The 16,632-nt window shown below is 46.1% G+C and overlaps 2 protein-coding genes across 2 annotated transcripts; one reads left to right on the forward strand and one right to left on the reverse strand.

Moving 5' to 3' along the window:
• Positions 1-56: 56 nt before the first annotated feature.
• tceanc2 (transcription elongation factor A (SII) N-terminal and central domain containing 2) lies at positions 57-1,920 on the forward strand. The gene is made up of 4 exons (XM_021614101.2): positions 57-466; positions 577-718; positions 1,037-1,233; positions 1,533-1,920. Exons 1-4 carry the CDS (start codon positions 368-370, stop codon positions 1,719-1,721), a joined length of 627 nt encoding a protein of 208 aa, XP_021469776.2. The 5' UTR covers positions 57-367; the 3' UTR covers positions 1,722-1,920.
• A 1,506-nt stretch (positions 1,921-3,426) lies between these two features.
• On the reverse strand, positions 3,427-7,970 carry cdcp2 (CUB domain containing protein 2; the record flags this gene model as incomplete). Its single annotated transcript, XM_021614304.2, has 6 exons — positions 3,427-4,267; positions 4,598-4,776; positions 4,916-5,269; positions 6,866-7,061; positions 7,262-7,413; positions 7,619-7,970. Coding segments are annotated over 6 exons (1,545 nt in total), but the record flags the coding sequence as incomplete, so codon positions are not given.
• Between the last annotated feature and the right edge of the window lie 8,662 nt (positions 7,971-16,632).

The following is a 16,632-nucleotide window of genomic DNA, read 5'->3' on the forward strand; positions in this document are numbered from 1 at the left end:
CAACTAGTCCCTAGCGGCGCAGATTTCAAAGAGAAAATAAAAGTCCACCAATCTTCTTGAAGCGTTTTTATTTTATTTTTACACCATACGGGGATAATACTAGAAAACACTCTGAATTTGGAGCTATTTACGCATTGTCAATGCCACTGAAATCGATCTACCGGTAGGTAGTACGTGAACTCGCGCCGCTTAGTTAAGACGCTTGTCAACCGAACAAAAAAACTCGCTTTCTTCGCAGGAGAACAAGTATTTGGAAGAGTTGTTTTCCCTGTTCGTTTACGAACTATTCATAATGATTACAAATAAAATACTTTTTCGATGATCGATTCCCCCCCCATCCATAAATAAATCCAAGACACCTTGGAAAATGGACAAATTCGTGGTGCGTCTACCAAACGGGGAAGTACCCAAGGAAACGAAGGGTAAAGAAAAGGTGTATCGACAAGCAACTATTGAGTCTCTACGCGTAAGTGTTTGTTACCAACCGCTTCTCAAGTCAAACATGATATATTGTGCACTTAGGCCTGCCTAATAAGCATGCGTACACATCTATGATCTGTCTTCCTTTCCTACCAGAGAGTGGTGGTGATTGAAGACATTGAAAGGTACAAGTCCATGCTGGAACTGCCTGGCCAGACCAAGGAGAATCTGCTACTAGCCCTGGCAGAGCTCAACAAGAAGATGCCGTCCAAGGAGGTGCTCAAGTCAACCAGAATAGGTAAGGCAAAAGTCCAACAACCCTGTTACCAATGGGGACGCTTCACTTGAGGTAATCACACAAACTGGAAGGAGAGTCATTCCTTAGTTGTCTTTTAGCACACTGTCTGTGAACTTGGATCATGGCATTGCTTCCCTCCCCATTCACTTCATCTATCAAAACAGTCTAGTAGTGTATTCATTCATTTCCTCAAAACCTACACCTGTTAAAAGTTTGTCTTCTATGTTCAGTTCATCTCATTCTGGTACACAAATACGACCAAACACAGTCAACACACACACACTCACAGATAACTCCGCTCGTCTCTTTCCCTCTTAGGCCACACTGTTAACAAGATGCGTAAGCATCACCCCGACCCTGAGGTGAGTTCCCTAGCGGCTGAAGTTTACACTGTATGGAGGCGCTTCATTGAAGAGCATTCCAACAAGCCCTCCATAGAAGTACGCTGTGACAAGCAGACTGAGGGACTGAGGAACAACGCCAGGAGAATGTTGTCTGAAGCTCTGGAAGTGGAGGTGAGGGGGCTTTTACTGTGTGTTGGGATTGTCAATACACCAATCTCTCTCTTTCTCTCACTGTCTCGTTGTCTCTCTTCCTTTCTGTCTCTTTGTCTCTCTTCCGTTCTCTGTCTCGCTCTCTCTGCCTGTGTCTCTTGCTCTATCCCTTGGTCTCTCCCTCTGTCTCGATGTCTCATGCTCTGTCTTTGGGAGAACACATACACAGAACACATACTCACAGAACACAAATTTCTGTTGGACATTCTAGAACATTGGACAATATAGTAATCTCCCTCTCATTATATGTGATCTATTAGACAGACAGTGGTCTGGCGGAGAACATAGAGAGAGAGGTGTTCCACCAGAGTTCTCGGCTGGTCAGCGGCTCCTACAGGCGAACTATCAGGAAGCTGGTCTTCGCCCTCAAACACCAGCCAGAGGTCAGGGGTCAAGTCAAGGAGAGTAAGATCCCAGTAAACCAGCTGGTGTCCACCCACAAGAAGTAAATGCACTCTGTTCAGAACCTTCTCTGTGGAAAAAATATATTAAAGGGTTCTTTGTGGGTGAAAGGGTTCCACCTAGAACTATATATATATATATACACACACACACACACTGTACCGGTCGAACGTTTGGACACACCTACACATTCCAGGGTTTTTATTTATATTGTAGAATAATAGTGGAGACATTAAAACTATGAAATAACACACGAAATCATGTAACAAAAAAAGTGTTAAACAAATCAAAATAATTTATTTTGATTCTTCAAAGTAGCCAACCTTTGCCTTGATGGCAGCTTTGTACACTCTTGGCATTCTCTCAACCAGCTTCATGAGGAATGCTTTTCCAACAGTCTTGAAGAAGTTCCCACATATGCTGAGCACTAGTTGGCTGCTTTTCCTTCACTCTGCGGTCCAACTCATTTTGGGATGGCAGGTAGCCTAGTGGTTAGAGCGTTGGGCCAGTAACCGAAAGGTTGCTAGGTCGAATCCCCGAGCTGACAAGGTAAAAATCTGTCATTCTGCCCCTTAACAAAGCCCATGTTGCCCCTGCCCCTGTTCCTAGGCCGTCATTGTAAATAATAATTTGTTCTTAACTGACCTGCCTAGTTAAATAAAGGTAAAAAAACAAATGCCAAAACCGTCTCAATTGGGTTGAGAAGTGATTGTGATTGTGAAGGCCAGGTCATCTGATGCATCACTCTCCTTCTTGGTCAAATAGCCCTTACACAGCCTGGAGGTCTGTTGGGTCCTGTTGAAAAACAAATTAAAGTCCCACTAAGCGCAAACCAGATGGGAGGGCGTATCTCTACAGAATGCTGTGGTAGCCATGCTGGATAAGAATTCTGAATAAATTACTGACCAGCAAAGCATCACACCTCCTCCTCCATGCTTCACGGTGCGACCCACGTATGCGGAGATCATCCGTTCATCTACTCTGCGTCTCACAAAAACATGGCGGTTGAAACCAAAAATCTCAAGTTTGGATTTATCAGACCAAAGGACAGATTTCCACCGGTCTAATGGCTATTGCTCGTGTTTCTTGGCCGACGCAAGTCTCTTCTTATTGGTTTCCTTTAGTAGTGGTTTCTTTGCAGCAATTCGACCACGAAGGCCTGATTCACACACTCTCCGCTGAACAGTTGATGTTGAGATGTGTCTGTTACTTGAACTCTGTGAAGCATTTATTTGGGCTGCAATCTGAGGTGCAGTTAACTCTGATTAACATATCCTCTGCAGCAGAGATACATCTGGGTCTTCCTTTCCTGTGGTGGTCCTCATGAGAGCCAGTTTCATCATAGTGCTTGATGGTTTTTGCGACTGCACTTGAAGAAACTTTCAAAGTTCTTGACATTTTTCGTCTTGACTGACCTTCATGTCTTAAAGTAATTAATTTCTGTAGTTTCTCTTTGCTTATTTGCCATAATATGGACTTGTCCCTATTTGGTAAATGACCATCTTCTGTATACCACCCCTACCTTGTCTCAAACACATTAAGGAAAGAAATTCCACAAATCAACTTTTAACAAGGCACACCTGTTATTTGAAATGCATTCCAGGTGCTGGTTGAGAATGAAGCTGGTTGAGAGAATGCCAAGAGTGTGCAAAGCTGTCACCAAGGCAAAGGGTGGCTACTTTGAAGAATCTTATATTTAACACCTTTTTTGGTTACTACATGATTCAATGTGTTATTTCATGCTTTTGAAGTCTTCAATATTATTCTACAATGTAGAAAATAGTAAAAAATTAAGAATAACCTTTTGAATGAGTAGTGTCCAAACGTTTGACTGGTACTGTATATATATATATATATATATATATATATATATAGCTGGCCACTTAGCCCCGAACACCTGTCTGGAAACCTGGGACATTCTGGCAAATACTGGACTGGTGCCTTTTTATAAAATGGTGAAAGACAGTTGGAGCACACGGTTATTAATCGTATGAATTAGGCCTACCTCTTTTAATTGAGCTGTTTTGTATTCATCTTAGATTTTATATATTGAAGTAAATCAAATGTTGATCTCTGCCTGTGTTTTTATTGAATGTCGTTATGAATGCCAAGAGTGGCGACAATATTAAATAATTGTTTTGATACAATTGAAATGAGCAATATAGACATTTTATTACAAAAATATATCTGTCAGTTTTCATTATAAACCTCAACGTGTCCTGGCTCACAGACTGCGTCGCCCACCTCTGCCCTCTTCTCCCTCCTCGTACCCCCATCTCTACTAAAGCAGTACCAGCCAGATTACAGCGATCACCATCAGTACAACAGCCAGCACACAGATGCTAATAAACACTATATCACTGGGGTCGTGAGGCTCTGGGTCTGCCTCCTTCCCTCCCCCTCCCCCAGACCCCTCTGCTTGGCGTCGGGCCAGCTCGTTCATCCTCTGGCGCTCCTCGGCTGAGACGATGTGAATGGTGGCCATCTTGCGCTGGGCGTCGCACTGTACCTCGTACTCCTGGATGCTCCTCCCCTTCCCGTCGGAGAAGTCGATGTAGAGCGTGTTCACCAGCATGGTGATGTTACGCCGTGGCTGGTTAGGGGTTAGAGGTTAAGGGTCAGGGTTATACAGATGGACAACAAACAGACAACATATGCTTGTGACCGTGTGGGATCAAATCCCGGTCCCACTGCTATTTTGTCACATCCTCTAGTATCCTTAATTCCCTTACACACTGTCTTGTTGCTTCAATAAAATTGACAAATTAAGAAGAAAAATTTTAACCGCTATAAACTGACGTCATCATCATGCCAGTCTCTACCCACTAGGCACAGATGACAATTCAACGTCTATTCCACGTTGGCTCAATGCAATTGAATTAAAATGGAAACAATTTGAATCAACCAGTGGGTAGTTAGTTACCTGGCCTGCAGTGCCACATTTTTCAAAACGTGCCAGTATCTTATAGGTGGTAGGTGTCAGCTGGGCGGGACATGAGCGGTCCCCCAGATAGATACTCTCACGTTCCAGCCCAGGCAGTGACTGCTGGGCGATGTGGATGGTAAACTCTGTCCTCGTACAGCTGATGTTAACTGGTACCACTGGGATTGAGGTGGAGACGTAACACAAGCACGAACACACACACGTTTGTAATTGCATTTGTCTCTTGAATGATTTAAACAAGTATAAACTTGATAGTTTGGATAGCTTTCGGCCAGCCGTGCTTCAGTTCAGACTCACCTCCAACATAGGAAGCAGAGAACCCTTTATAAGCATAATTCCTGTCTGTACTGAGGACCACCAGCATGTTGTTGCTCTTAGAGATCAAAGACCCGGGTTGTTCCGAGCCACACCATCGCCCTAGCAACGGGGCTGTCTCCCTGCTCCCATCATGCACTGCTACAGAGTCATAGTCACACTCGTCTGATAGGCTGTTCCTGTCCTCAAGCTCCATAGCGTTGAAGAACAGTTTGATGCGGTAGCCCCCGGCCAGGTTGATGATCCAGTGACAGTTGATGTTGTTTGGGTAGATGTTAGGGTAGTGGGGGCTGGTGAAATTTGCACTTGGTACAGACAGCACCTGCTGGCATTCACCTGTCAGACAGATGGACATACGAGGCAAAACAGGGTTGTCTTAAGTAGGTCACACAGTAGCCAAAATGTAACAAAAAATGTGTTGCTAGTACCTTCCTGTTTCAAAACATTTTCTCCCTACCGAATACAGTCCTGGTGTCAGTGAATGTGCAGTTTAATCCCTCCCCATGGACTTCAGTATAGTACAGGACAGTTTAATCCCTCCCCGTGGACCTCAGTATAGTACAGGACAGTTTAATCCCTCCCTGTGGGCCTCGGTATAGTACAGGACAGTTTAATCCCTCCCCGTGGACTTCAGTATAGTACAGGACAGTTTAATCCCTCTCCGTGGACCTCCGTATAGTACCGGACAGTTTAATCCCTCTCCGTGGACCTCAGTATAGTACAGGACAGTTTAATCCCTCCCCGTGGACCTCAGTATAGTACAGGACAGTTTAATCCCTCCCCGTGGACCTCAGTATAGTACAGGACAGTTTAATCCCTCCCCGTGGACCTCAGTATAGTACAGGACAGTTTAATCCCTCTCCGTGGACCTCAGTATAGTACAGGACAGTTTAATCCCTCCCTGTGGACCTCAGTATAGTACAGGACAGTTTAATCCCTCCCCGTGGACCTCAGTATAGTACAGGACAGTTTAATCCCTCCCCGTGGACCTCAGTATAGTACAGGACAGTTTAATCCCTCCCCGTGGACCTCAGTATAGTACAGGACAGTTTAATCCCTCCCCGTGGACCTCAGTATAGTACAGGACAGTTTAATCCCTCCCCGTGGACCTCAGTATAGTACAGGACAGTTTAATCCCTCCCCGTGGACCTCAGTATAGTACAGGACAGTTTAATCCCTCTCCGTGGACCTCAGTATAGTACAGGACAGTTTAATCCCTCCCCGTGGACCTCAGTATAGTACAGGACAGTTTAATCCCTCCCCGTGGACCTCAGTATAGTACAGGACAGTTTAATCCCTCCCCGTGGACCTCAGTATAGTACAGGACAGTTTAATCCCTCCCCGTGGACCTCAGTATAGTACAGGACAGTTTAATCCCTCCCCGTGGGCCTCAGTATAGTACAGGACAGTTTAATCCCTCCCCGTGGACTTCAGTATAGTACAGGACAGTTTAATCCCTCCCCGTGGGCCTCGGTATAGTACAGGACAGTTTAATCCCTCCCTGTGGACCTCAGTATAGTACAGGACAGTTTAATCCCTCCCCGTGGACCTCAGTATAGTACAGGACAGTTTAATCCCTCCCTGTGAACCTCAGTATAGTACAGGACAGTTTAATCCCTCCCCGTGGGCCTCAGTATAGTACAGGACAGTTTAATCCCTCCCCGTGTACCTCAGTATAGTACAGGACAGCCACGAGGGAGTGATTTAGCCACACAGGAGTGATTTAGCCACGAGGGAGTGATTTAGCCACGCGTGAGTGATTTTTTTTGCCACGCAGGAGTGATTTTAGCCACGCGGGAGTGATTTTAGCCACGAGGGAGTGATTTTAGTCACGAGGGAGTGATTTTAGTCACGAGGGAGTGATTTTAGTCACGAGGGAGTGATTTAGTGATCTGTAAACCTATAGTATACGACTCCCAGCTTCCTACCTACCTGAGTAGTAGTAAGCCTTGAACCCTCGTCCCCCGATGTTGAAGTCAGACTTGAACACCACCAGCAGCTGGTTGGAGGTAGTAACAATTTTAGGAGGTGTCTCCCCTCCACAGTAGTTCCCCAGGTGTCTGTGAGTGATGGTGGGGCCGTCGAAGAGAGCCACGAAGTCAAAGTTACAGCCCTCGTTGTTCTCCAGCTGGAGGGAATGAATTACATTTTTATTTTGTCATATTTATGACCCAGTCGGGATACTTAGAAACTTCCAGTATGTGCATCCCAATTGGCTCCTTATTCCCCATATAGTGCCCGGGCTCTGGCCCAAAGTAGTGAACTATATTGATTAAATTGGGTACCATTTGGGATGCATCGATTGTCTTTACATGTTAGAGAACGTACCTGGAAGTCGAGGAAGACCAGACTGACCACGCTGCGGTTGGATACATGGACCGTCCAGGAACAGTCGGCGTTGTTGCTGTACTGGGTATCTGGACTGTAGCCGGGGCTGGAGATGATGCCAGACAGACCGGTTAGGACCCCACCACACATGTCTGGTGGGAGAGAGAGAGAGAGAGAGACAGGGTGTGCAGGATTCTGTTCCAGCCCAGCTCTAAGTTAAAACACCTGATTCAACTACTCAAGACCTTGTCTTGTTCCTAGTTGTGGGTACTGTGAGGTTTGAGTGGCTGTACTCAGCAAAGCCATACATGCATATCAATGGCTTTGGTTATCCTGTGTGAGAAAGTAAAAGCTCACCTTTCCTGTAGCTCACAGAGAACCCTCTGTGAGTCACATGACGATCGGAGTGGAAAATGATCGACATCACATTCCAGGAGGAGGTGAACTGAGGAGGGGACATGACACCACAGAACGTCCCCAGTAGGTTCCCCTCATCCTCGGATACACCGTTATAGATCTTGATGTGGTCATAGGAGCAGGTGACGTGATACTCCAACTCAAAGTCGTGGAAGGTGAGCAGGACGGAGGACCCCTCGGCCACTACAATCAGCCACACACACTCCATGTTGTACGGGTACTGACCTGGGTAGTTGGGGCTGGAGATGTTGCCGGAAGAGGCAGAGAGGATCCCACCACATTTCACCCCTTGGTGAAATATAAGTTAGATGAGTAAAAGGTGTAGTTTTATAGATTATATATTTTTTTATATATAGTGTAGACTGAGGGTTTTGTAATTAGTTTACTGTTATGTATTAGTTTATAATTTACACATTAGTAACAGTTACTTACAACACACATATACAGTGCATTCAGAAAGTATTCAGACCCCTTGACTTTTTCCACATTGTTACGTTACAACCGTATTCTAAAATGGATTTAAATAATATTTTCCCCTCATCCATCTACACACAATACCCCATAATGACATCACAATACCCCATAATGACATCACAATACCCCATAATGACATCACAATACCCCATAATGACAAAAGAAAAACAGGTTTTTATACATTTTTCAAAATCTCAAAAAAAAAAAAATCACATTTACATAAGTATTCAGACCCTTTACTCAGAACATTGTTGAAGCACCTTTGGCAGCGATTACAGCCTCAAGTCTTCTTGGGTATGACACTACAAGCTTCGAACACCTGTATTTGGGGAGTTTCTCCCATTCATCTCTGCTGATCCTCTCAAGCTCTGTCAGGTTGGATGGGGAGCGTTGCTGCACAGCTATTTTCAGGTCTCTCCAGAAATGTTCAAATCGGGTTCAAGTCCGGGCTCTGGCGGGGCCACTAAAGGACATTCAGAGATGTGTCCCAAAGGTTTTCATCAATGATCTCTCTGTACTTTGCTCTGTTCATCTTTGCCACAATCCTGACTGGTCTCCCAGTCCCTGTCGCTGAAAAATATCCCCACAGCATGATGCTGCCGCCACCATGCTTCACCGTAGGGATCATGCCAGGTTTCTTCTAGACTTGACGCTTGGCATTCAGGCTAAAGAGTTCAATCTTGGTTTCATCAGACCAGAGAATCTTGTTTCTCATGGTCTGAGCGTCTTTGGTTGCCTTTTGGCAAACTCCAAGCGGGCTGTCAAGCGCCATTTACTGAGGAGTGGCTTCTGTCTGGCCACTCTACCATAAAGGCCTGATTGGTGGAGTGCAGCAGAGATGGCTGTCCTTCTGGAAGGTTCTCCCATCTCCACAGAGGAACTATAGAGCTCTGTCACAGTGACCATCGTGTTCTTGGTCACCTCCCCGACTAAGGCCCTTCTCCCCCGAGGGAGACCTTCAATGCTGCATAAATGTTTTTGGTAACCTTCCCCAGATCTGTGCCTCGACACAACCCTGTCTCGGAGCTCTACAGACAATTCCTTTGACCTCATGGCTTGGTTTTTGCTCTGACATGCAATGTCAAATGTGGGACCTTATATAGACAGGTGTGTGCCTTTCCAAATCATGTCCAATCAATTGAATTTACCACAGGAGGACTCCAATCAAGTTGTAGAAACATCTCAAGGACGATCAATGGAAACAGGATGCATCTGAGATCAATTTCGAGTCTCATAGCAAAGGATCTGAATACTTATGTAAATAAGGTATTTCTGGTTTTAATTTGTAACACATTTGCAAAGATGTTTTTTTTTTTTAAAACATGTTTTTCGCTTTGTCATTATGGGGTATATTGTGTCGATTGCTGATATATATATATATATATATATATTATATATTTTTTAAAAAAATCTATTTTCGAATAAGGCTGTAATGTAAAAAAAAAAGAATGTGAAAAAGTTAAGAGGTCTGAATACTTCCCGAAGGCTCTGTGAGCGTTGTAACTGAATTTGCTGAGGCAAATGTTATATATATATTAAATGGAAAAAGCTCACCTTTCTTAGAAACAGCCTTGCCGACAACCAACAGTAAATAAAAGAGTATATCCATCCTAAAAGTCATGTTGTTGTTGTCACACTTCAAATAGGATTACAAAGCCAATGACAATACAAATAAGTAGAAAAACAAGAGCAAAGTCCTGTCACCACAGCCCTGGGATGATGGCAGAGGTGGGAGAAACTGGAATAGGATCTTGGTGGAGGAACCCGATATGTTGGGTATATCGAGTGAACAAGTGGCAAAGGTGGCTTGTCAGGACTCTGTATGGAAAGATGGGATAAATTAGTAATGACGGTGACACACGCTCACACTGGACACCATGCAGCTGCTGCCATGGAGTTTATAAAGGAGACAGCACCTGGATGGAGGACATCCTTCTGTCACAAAAACAAAATGTGCTCATTTTGGCTAGGGAGAGATGGGGGTTCACTGAGGGGGAGGGAGAGATGGGGGTTCACTGAGGGGGAGGGAGAGATGGGGGTTCACTGAGGGGGAGGGATAGATGGGGGTTCACTGAAGGGGAGGGAGAGATGGGGGTTCACTGAGGGGGAGGGAGAGATGGGGGTTCACTGAGGGGGAGGGAGAGATGGGGGTTCACTGAGGGGGAGGGAGAGATGGGGGTTCACTAAGGGGGAGGGAGAGATGGGGGTTCACTGAGGGGGAGGGAGAGATGGGGGTTCACTGAGGGGGAGGGAGAGATGGGGTTCACTGAGGGGGAGGGAGAGATGGGGGTTCACTAAGGGGGAGGGAGAGATGGGGGTTCACTGAGGGGGAGGGAGGGATGAGGGTTCACTGAGGGGGAGGGATAGATGGGGGTTCACTGAGGGGGAGGGAGAGATGGGGGTTCACTGAGGGGGAGGGAGGGATGAGGGTTCACTGAGGGGGAGGGAGAGATGGGGGTTCACTGAGGGGGAGGGAGGGATGAGGGTTCACTGAGGGGGAGGGAGAGATGGGGGTTCACTGAGGGGGAGGGAGAGATGGGGGTTCACTGAGGGGGAGGGAGGGATGAGGGTTCACTGAGGGGGAGGGAGAGATGGGGGTTCACTGAGGGGGAGGGAGAGATGGGGGTTCACTGAGGGGGAGGGAGAGATGGGGGTTCACTGAGGGGGAGGGAGGGATGAGGGTTCACTGAGGGGGAGGGAGAGATGGGGGTTCACTGAGGGGGAGGGAGAGATGGGGGTTCACTGAGGGGGAGGGAGAGATGGGGGTTCACTGAGGGGGAGGGAGGGATGAGGGTTCACTGAGGGGGAGGGAGAGATGGGGGTTCACTGAGGGGGAGGGAGAGATGGGGGTTCACTGAGGGGGAGGGAGAGATGGGGGTTCACTGAGGGGGAGGGAGAGATGGGGGTTCACTGAGGAGGAGGGAGAGATGGGGGTTCACTGAAGGGGAGGGAGAGATGGGGGTTCACTGAGGGAGGGAGGGGGAGAGAGATGGGGGTTCACTGAGGGGGAGGGAGAGATGGGGGTTCACAGAGGGAGGGAGGGGGAGAGAGATGGGGGTTCACTGAGGGGGAGGGAGAGATGGGGGTTCACTGAGGGGGAGGGAGAGATGGGGGTTCACTGAGAGGGAGGGAGAGATGGGGGTTCACTGAAGGGGAGGGAGAGATGGGGGTTCACTGAGGGAGGGAGGGGGAGAGAGATGGGGGTTCACTGAAGGGGAGGGAGAGATGGGGGTTCACTGAGGGGGAGGGAGAGATGGGGGTTCACTGACGGGGAGGGAGAGATGGGGGTTCACTGAGGGGGAGGGAGAGATGGGGGTTCACTGAGGGGGAACGAGGGAGAGAGAAAGAAGTGGGGGTTCACTGAGGGAGGGAGAGAGATGGGTGTTCACTGAGGGAGGGAGAGAGATGGGTGTTCACTGAGGGAGAGAGAGAGAGATGGGCGGTGCACTGAGGGAGGGAGAGAGAGGGAGATATATGGTGGTTATATATATATCTGTCCCAGATCTTGTTGGAGCGTTGATGAAGTTAATGGAGTATCTGGACAGTGGGAACACATTCACTTTCATTGTGTAGCCTTAAGCAGGGCTGGCCCTTCTCCTGGGGAGCTCTGTGTGTGCAGGTTTTGGTTCTAACCCTACTGTTGAGCAGGTCCTCATGAGCTAGGCCTGCTTGTGGTCAGTGTCAGGATATCTTTTCATTTACTTTATTTAATCTTTATTTAACTAGGCAAGTCAAAAGGCCTCCTGTGGGGACGGGGGCTGGGAATAGAGATACTAATAAATTAAATACAAATATAGAACACAGCATGGTAGCAACACAACATGGTAGCAGCACAACATGGTAGCAGCACAAAACAGGGTACAAAACATTATTGGTCACAGACAACAGCACAAAGGGCAAGAAGGTAGAGGACAACAATACATCACATGAAGCAGCCACAACTGTCAGTAAGAGGGATAAAGATAGAGAGACTGCACACAGTGCTTTGGTATCAGCATATCTTACTCATCTGCCTTCTAGTGCTTTAATGGCTGATCAATACTAAATTGCTGTGTTTTTTGCGACGTAGACCTCTGCTCGAGTAAAGTGAGAAAAAAAAAGCAATGCAGCGCAATAGCGCCACCTAGGAGACCGTTTGTGGAATTGCTGACACATGCAGCAATTCCACAAACGGTCTGCTAGATGGCGCTGTTGCGCTTCATTGAGCGTCACCCTGAAAGTCAACTCCGGGAAACGTAAGGAGTCAAGCTGTTTGATGATTGGTTTGTGTCTGAGCCCTGAACTGAACTGAAATAAATAAGAACCAGATTAAAATCACTCATGTTTTCCTCAGTCACAACCGTTCCTGGAACCAAAATACATACAAGCCTCCGGTTTCCAAGAAAGTTGGATTACGATTTTGCAGACAGATTCAGAACATAATTTGCGTAATTTTCTGAAAGCGGAAGGCTTTGTATACTACAACCCGGAGGAAATGTGTTTCAGTGAGATATAAGTTGTTTAGAGCAATGAAATAACTCAATGACCGCTAAACACCAATTAACAGCCAAGCAGCCAAGTTTACAGTGGAAAGGTCCTTGTGAAATACCTCAGGCTGAGGTATAGGAGTTATGAAACCATACTAGTGTCACCAAGACACGTGTTAAATCTTATTTAAAATGTACGTTCAGATGTTGTGTGCCACCGTCTGAAAGGCTGCTACCACTTCTCTATGTATTGCCATTATTTAACCAGGTACGTCAGTGAAGTCGTTCTCTTGGACCATTCCAACCCTCTGAATCTCTCCGAGCTGCATATTCATTCAGACGTTGAATTGTGTGTCCGGTCTCCATCTGCAGGCTCCAACACAGCCATCCAGACCGCCGAAGGCTGCTCCATAGCTTTGTGTATTAGCGTTAATTAACCAAGTGGGTTGATCTTTTTCAACCCTACGCCCTGAAACTCTGTGTCTGCTTATTCATTCAGATGTTGTACTAAAGACTGAACCGTGTGTTCCCAACAAGAAGATCCTTGACAGTCAGTCTCTTTCTCAGTGGTATAACGTACTTTGGTAAAATAAATACTTTTAAGTACTACTTAAGTCGTTTTATGTGCTATCTGTACTTAACTTTCTGACTATTTATATTTTGTTTGACTTTTACTCAACTACATTCCTAAATAAAATATTTCCTTTTTACTCCCATACAATTTCCCTGCTAAGCAGACTTAAAATAATACACTCTGATGTATATCTTTTTCTCAAGTATGACAATTGGGTACTTTTTCCACCACTGTACTCAAGTACATTTTAAAATCAGGCTACTTTTAGACTTTTACTCAAGTAGTATTTTACTGGGTGACTTTTACTTGAGTCATTTTCTATTAAGGCGTCTTTACTTTTACTCATGTATGACAATTGGGTACTTTTTCACATCACTGTCATTTCTTTCCTCCAGTTGTAAAAGCTGGGTCTCTAACTGTTCTCTCTCGCCCTCACGGACTACCGTGAATAAACATGCGCCATTGAGATCGTCCTTATACAACCATTCATTGCATAGAGGAGATGAGTTATCGCCATGGCCAATAGGTACACAATTAAATCCTCCCTCCTAAAGCAATAACAGTAGGCTGAGGTACATTAGAGAGAGAGAGAGAGAGAGAGAGAGAGAGAGAGGAATGCATTATACTGTGTGGGCTGTGTGATGAAGGATAAGGAGCCTCTTTGACTCTTGACCTTGCAGGATGTGGTTCTCTATAGGTGGCCATTTTGTTTTTGTTTTTGCTAGTTGCTACTGTTGCTGCTTGGTTGGCGTTTTGCATTGCAATGATGAGTCATGCTTTCTGAAGGCCACACAGCGGCTTAGTGGAAATGCAAAATAACAACATGGGAGTTCAAAGACGAGACGGAAACTGATACAGCACAAATGGATGCGGGGGGAATGAGAAAGATGGCAATTATCTTTTGAACACAGACATTAGCCTAGCGTAGGAAGTCCCATAAAAATGAAATGCGGCATGACGTTTTTCCCCCACACACTGTCCGTCTAAGAAGAAGCCATTGGTGCTGTGCAGTGCGATAATCTTAGTTGTTCTTTCAGGTGAAATGTCACTGGAAAAACATGTCCGTCTGTATGATTGTCTATCTATTTAAAGGGAAATTCCACCCCAAAACGAATCTTTTGGAAAGTTTTTGGACCAATGAAACGAATACCAAAATATCGTTTTTGGGTAGAGTTTTCCTTTAAGCATTGGCAGCACTGATGTAATGAATGATACAGTGAGCGAGGTGACGCGACAGGCTCCAGTGTAAATCGTCTAGAACACATAACAGGAGGAGCGAGAGATGTAGAGGCCCCGACACAGACAGGTAAACATTACACTACTGTTATAGCCCTCAGCAAAAAAAAACAACCACTTCATTAAGCTGTTTTACCACTCTCGGTGTCGGTGTGTATTATGGGTAGCCTGGATATTTGATGGTTTCTCTGTCCATGCATACAAAGACCTTGGAAATCCTTCTCGAGTATGATTTGTGGATTCAGATAAAGTATTTATAATATGTGTGCTGTGTGTGTGTGTGCTCCCCCGTGCCTGTGTGTGTGTGCTCCCCCGTGCCTGTGTGTGTGTGCTCCCCCGTGCCTGTGTGTGTGTGTGTGTGTGTGTGCACGCACCCGTGCCTGTGTTTGTGTGTGTGTGTGTGTGTGTGCACGCACCCGTGCCTGTGTTTGTGTGTGTGTGTGTGTGTGTGTGTGTGTACGAAGACTTGTTTTAAGCTGTACTACTAGCCTTTACCATTTAACCACTGGTGTCCGAGTCGTAATGATGACCTCACCTAATCAGCAGATTGATCCGGCTATGATCTCACATGAATATTCACAAAACGAATTAAAAATACAGAATAGAATAATCAAAATAAAAGCCCTGGTAATTATGATAATATTCAAATCCGATGAGTCAAATCCTCTCAAGATGGTTGTGTCTGAAATAGCACCCTGTCCCCTATACAGTGCACAACTTTTGACTATGACCTATAGGGGTCAGGTCAAAAGCAATGTGCTATATTAGAGAACAGGGTGCCATTTCAGACACAGTATATGAAAAAAAAAAAAAAAAAGAAAAAAGAGAAAAAAAAAATGGGAAACCTGCTGTCAGATAATTGATCTGAATGACTCTCCATACGATACAGTAGAGATTCAGTAGAATATTCCTCACCAGATTTACAGCTGATGGAACTGGTCAGTTATCTGTGGCCTTTTGGTGGAACGTTGGTTATTCGCCAGCTTGTGAATGTACATGGTTCTCCGCATGGGTGTGATATAGTCGGTGCCAATGTTAATAGTTACAGGAAGTCGCCATAGTCCTCCATATGTCTTAAGGCCTGTGAATCCTTTCCACGTGACCAAATTGTGTTCTGATTCTTCCTCTCCTCCAGGGCTCCCTCCAGGGCTCCCTCCAGGGCTCCCTCCCTACTCCCCACCGGGATAGCTACCCTCTACCCAACCACAAAAAAAATCAATGCGATGACATTAAATCAACATGGAAAACGGATTGGATTTGCAAAAAGTCATCAACGTTTAGGACATTTTGCTATTTTTTTTTGTACCGAACTTCTAACTAAATCCAGTGACATGGTGAAATGCTTTAACGTCTCTCAGTGAGACACCTGGATAGAGGAGGGATACCTGGATAGAGGAGGGACACCTGGATAGAGGAGGGACACCTGGATAGAGGAGGGATACCTGGATAGAGGAGGGATACCTGGATAGAGGAGGGACACCTGGATAGAGGAGGGATACCTGGATAGAGGAGGGACACCTGGATAGAGGAGGGATACCTGGATAGAGGAGGGACACCTGGATAGAGGAGGGATACCTGGATAGAGGAGGGACACCTGGATAGAGGAGGGATACCTGGATAGAGGAGGGATACCTGGATAGAGGAGGGATACCTGGATAGAGGAGGGACACCTGGATAGAGGAGGGATACCTGGATAGAGGAGGGACACCTGGATAGAGGAGGGATACCTGGATAGAGGAGGGACACCTGGATAGAGGAGGGATACCTGGATAGAGGAGGGACACCTGGATAGAGGAGGGATACCTGGATAGAGGAGGGATACCTGGATAGAGGAGGGATACCTGGATAGAGGAGGGATACATGACCAGGGATAGAGGAGGGATACCTGACCAGTGATAGAGGAGTGATACATGACCAGGGATAGAGGAGGGATACATGGATAGAGGAGGGATACATGGATAGAGGAGGGATACATGGCCAGGGATAGAGGAGGGATACAGGACCAGGGGATAGAGGAGGGATAGATGGATAGATGACCAGGGATAGAGGAGGGATAGATGACCAGGGGATAGAGGAGGGATACCTGACCAGGGGATAGAGGAGGGATACATGACCAGGGATAGAGGAGGGATACATGACCAGGGGATAGAGGAGGGATACATGACCAGGGATAGAGGAGGGATACATGACCAGGGGATAGAGGA

This window comes from Oncorhynchus mykiss, chromosome 8 (assembly GCF_013265735.2).
Source record: "Oncorhynchus mykiss isolate Arlee chromosome 8, USDA_OmykA_1.1, whole genome shotgun sequence".
Taxonomy (NCBI): Eukaryota; Metazoa; Chordata; class Actinopteri; order Salmoniformes; family Salmonidae; genus Oncorhynchus; species Oncorhynchus mykiss.

Excerpts from the sequence above, each read along its gene's own strand:
- tceanc2 (XM_021614101.2), top strand. The coding sequence starts at position 368 with ATGGACAAATTCGTGGTGCGTCTACCAAACGGGGAAGTACCCAAGGAA. Across the intron at positions 467-576 it reads CAACTATTGAGTCTCTACGC|AGAGTGGTGGTGATTGAAGA; the intron begins GTAAGTGTTTGT and ends CTTTCCTACCAG. Across the intron at positions 719-1,036 it reads GCTCAAGTCAACCAGAATAG|GCCACACTGTTAACAAGATG; the intron begins GTAAGGCAAAAG and ends TTTCCCTCTTAG.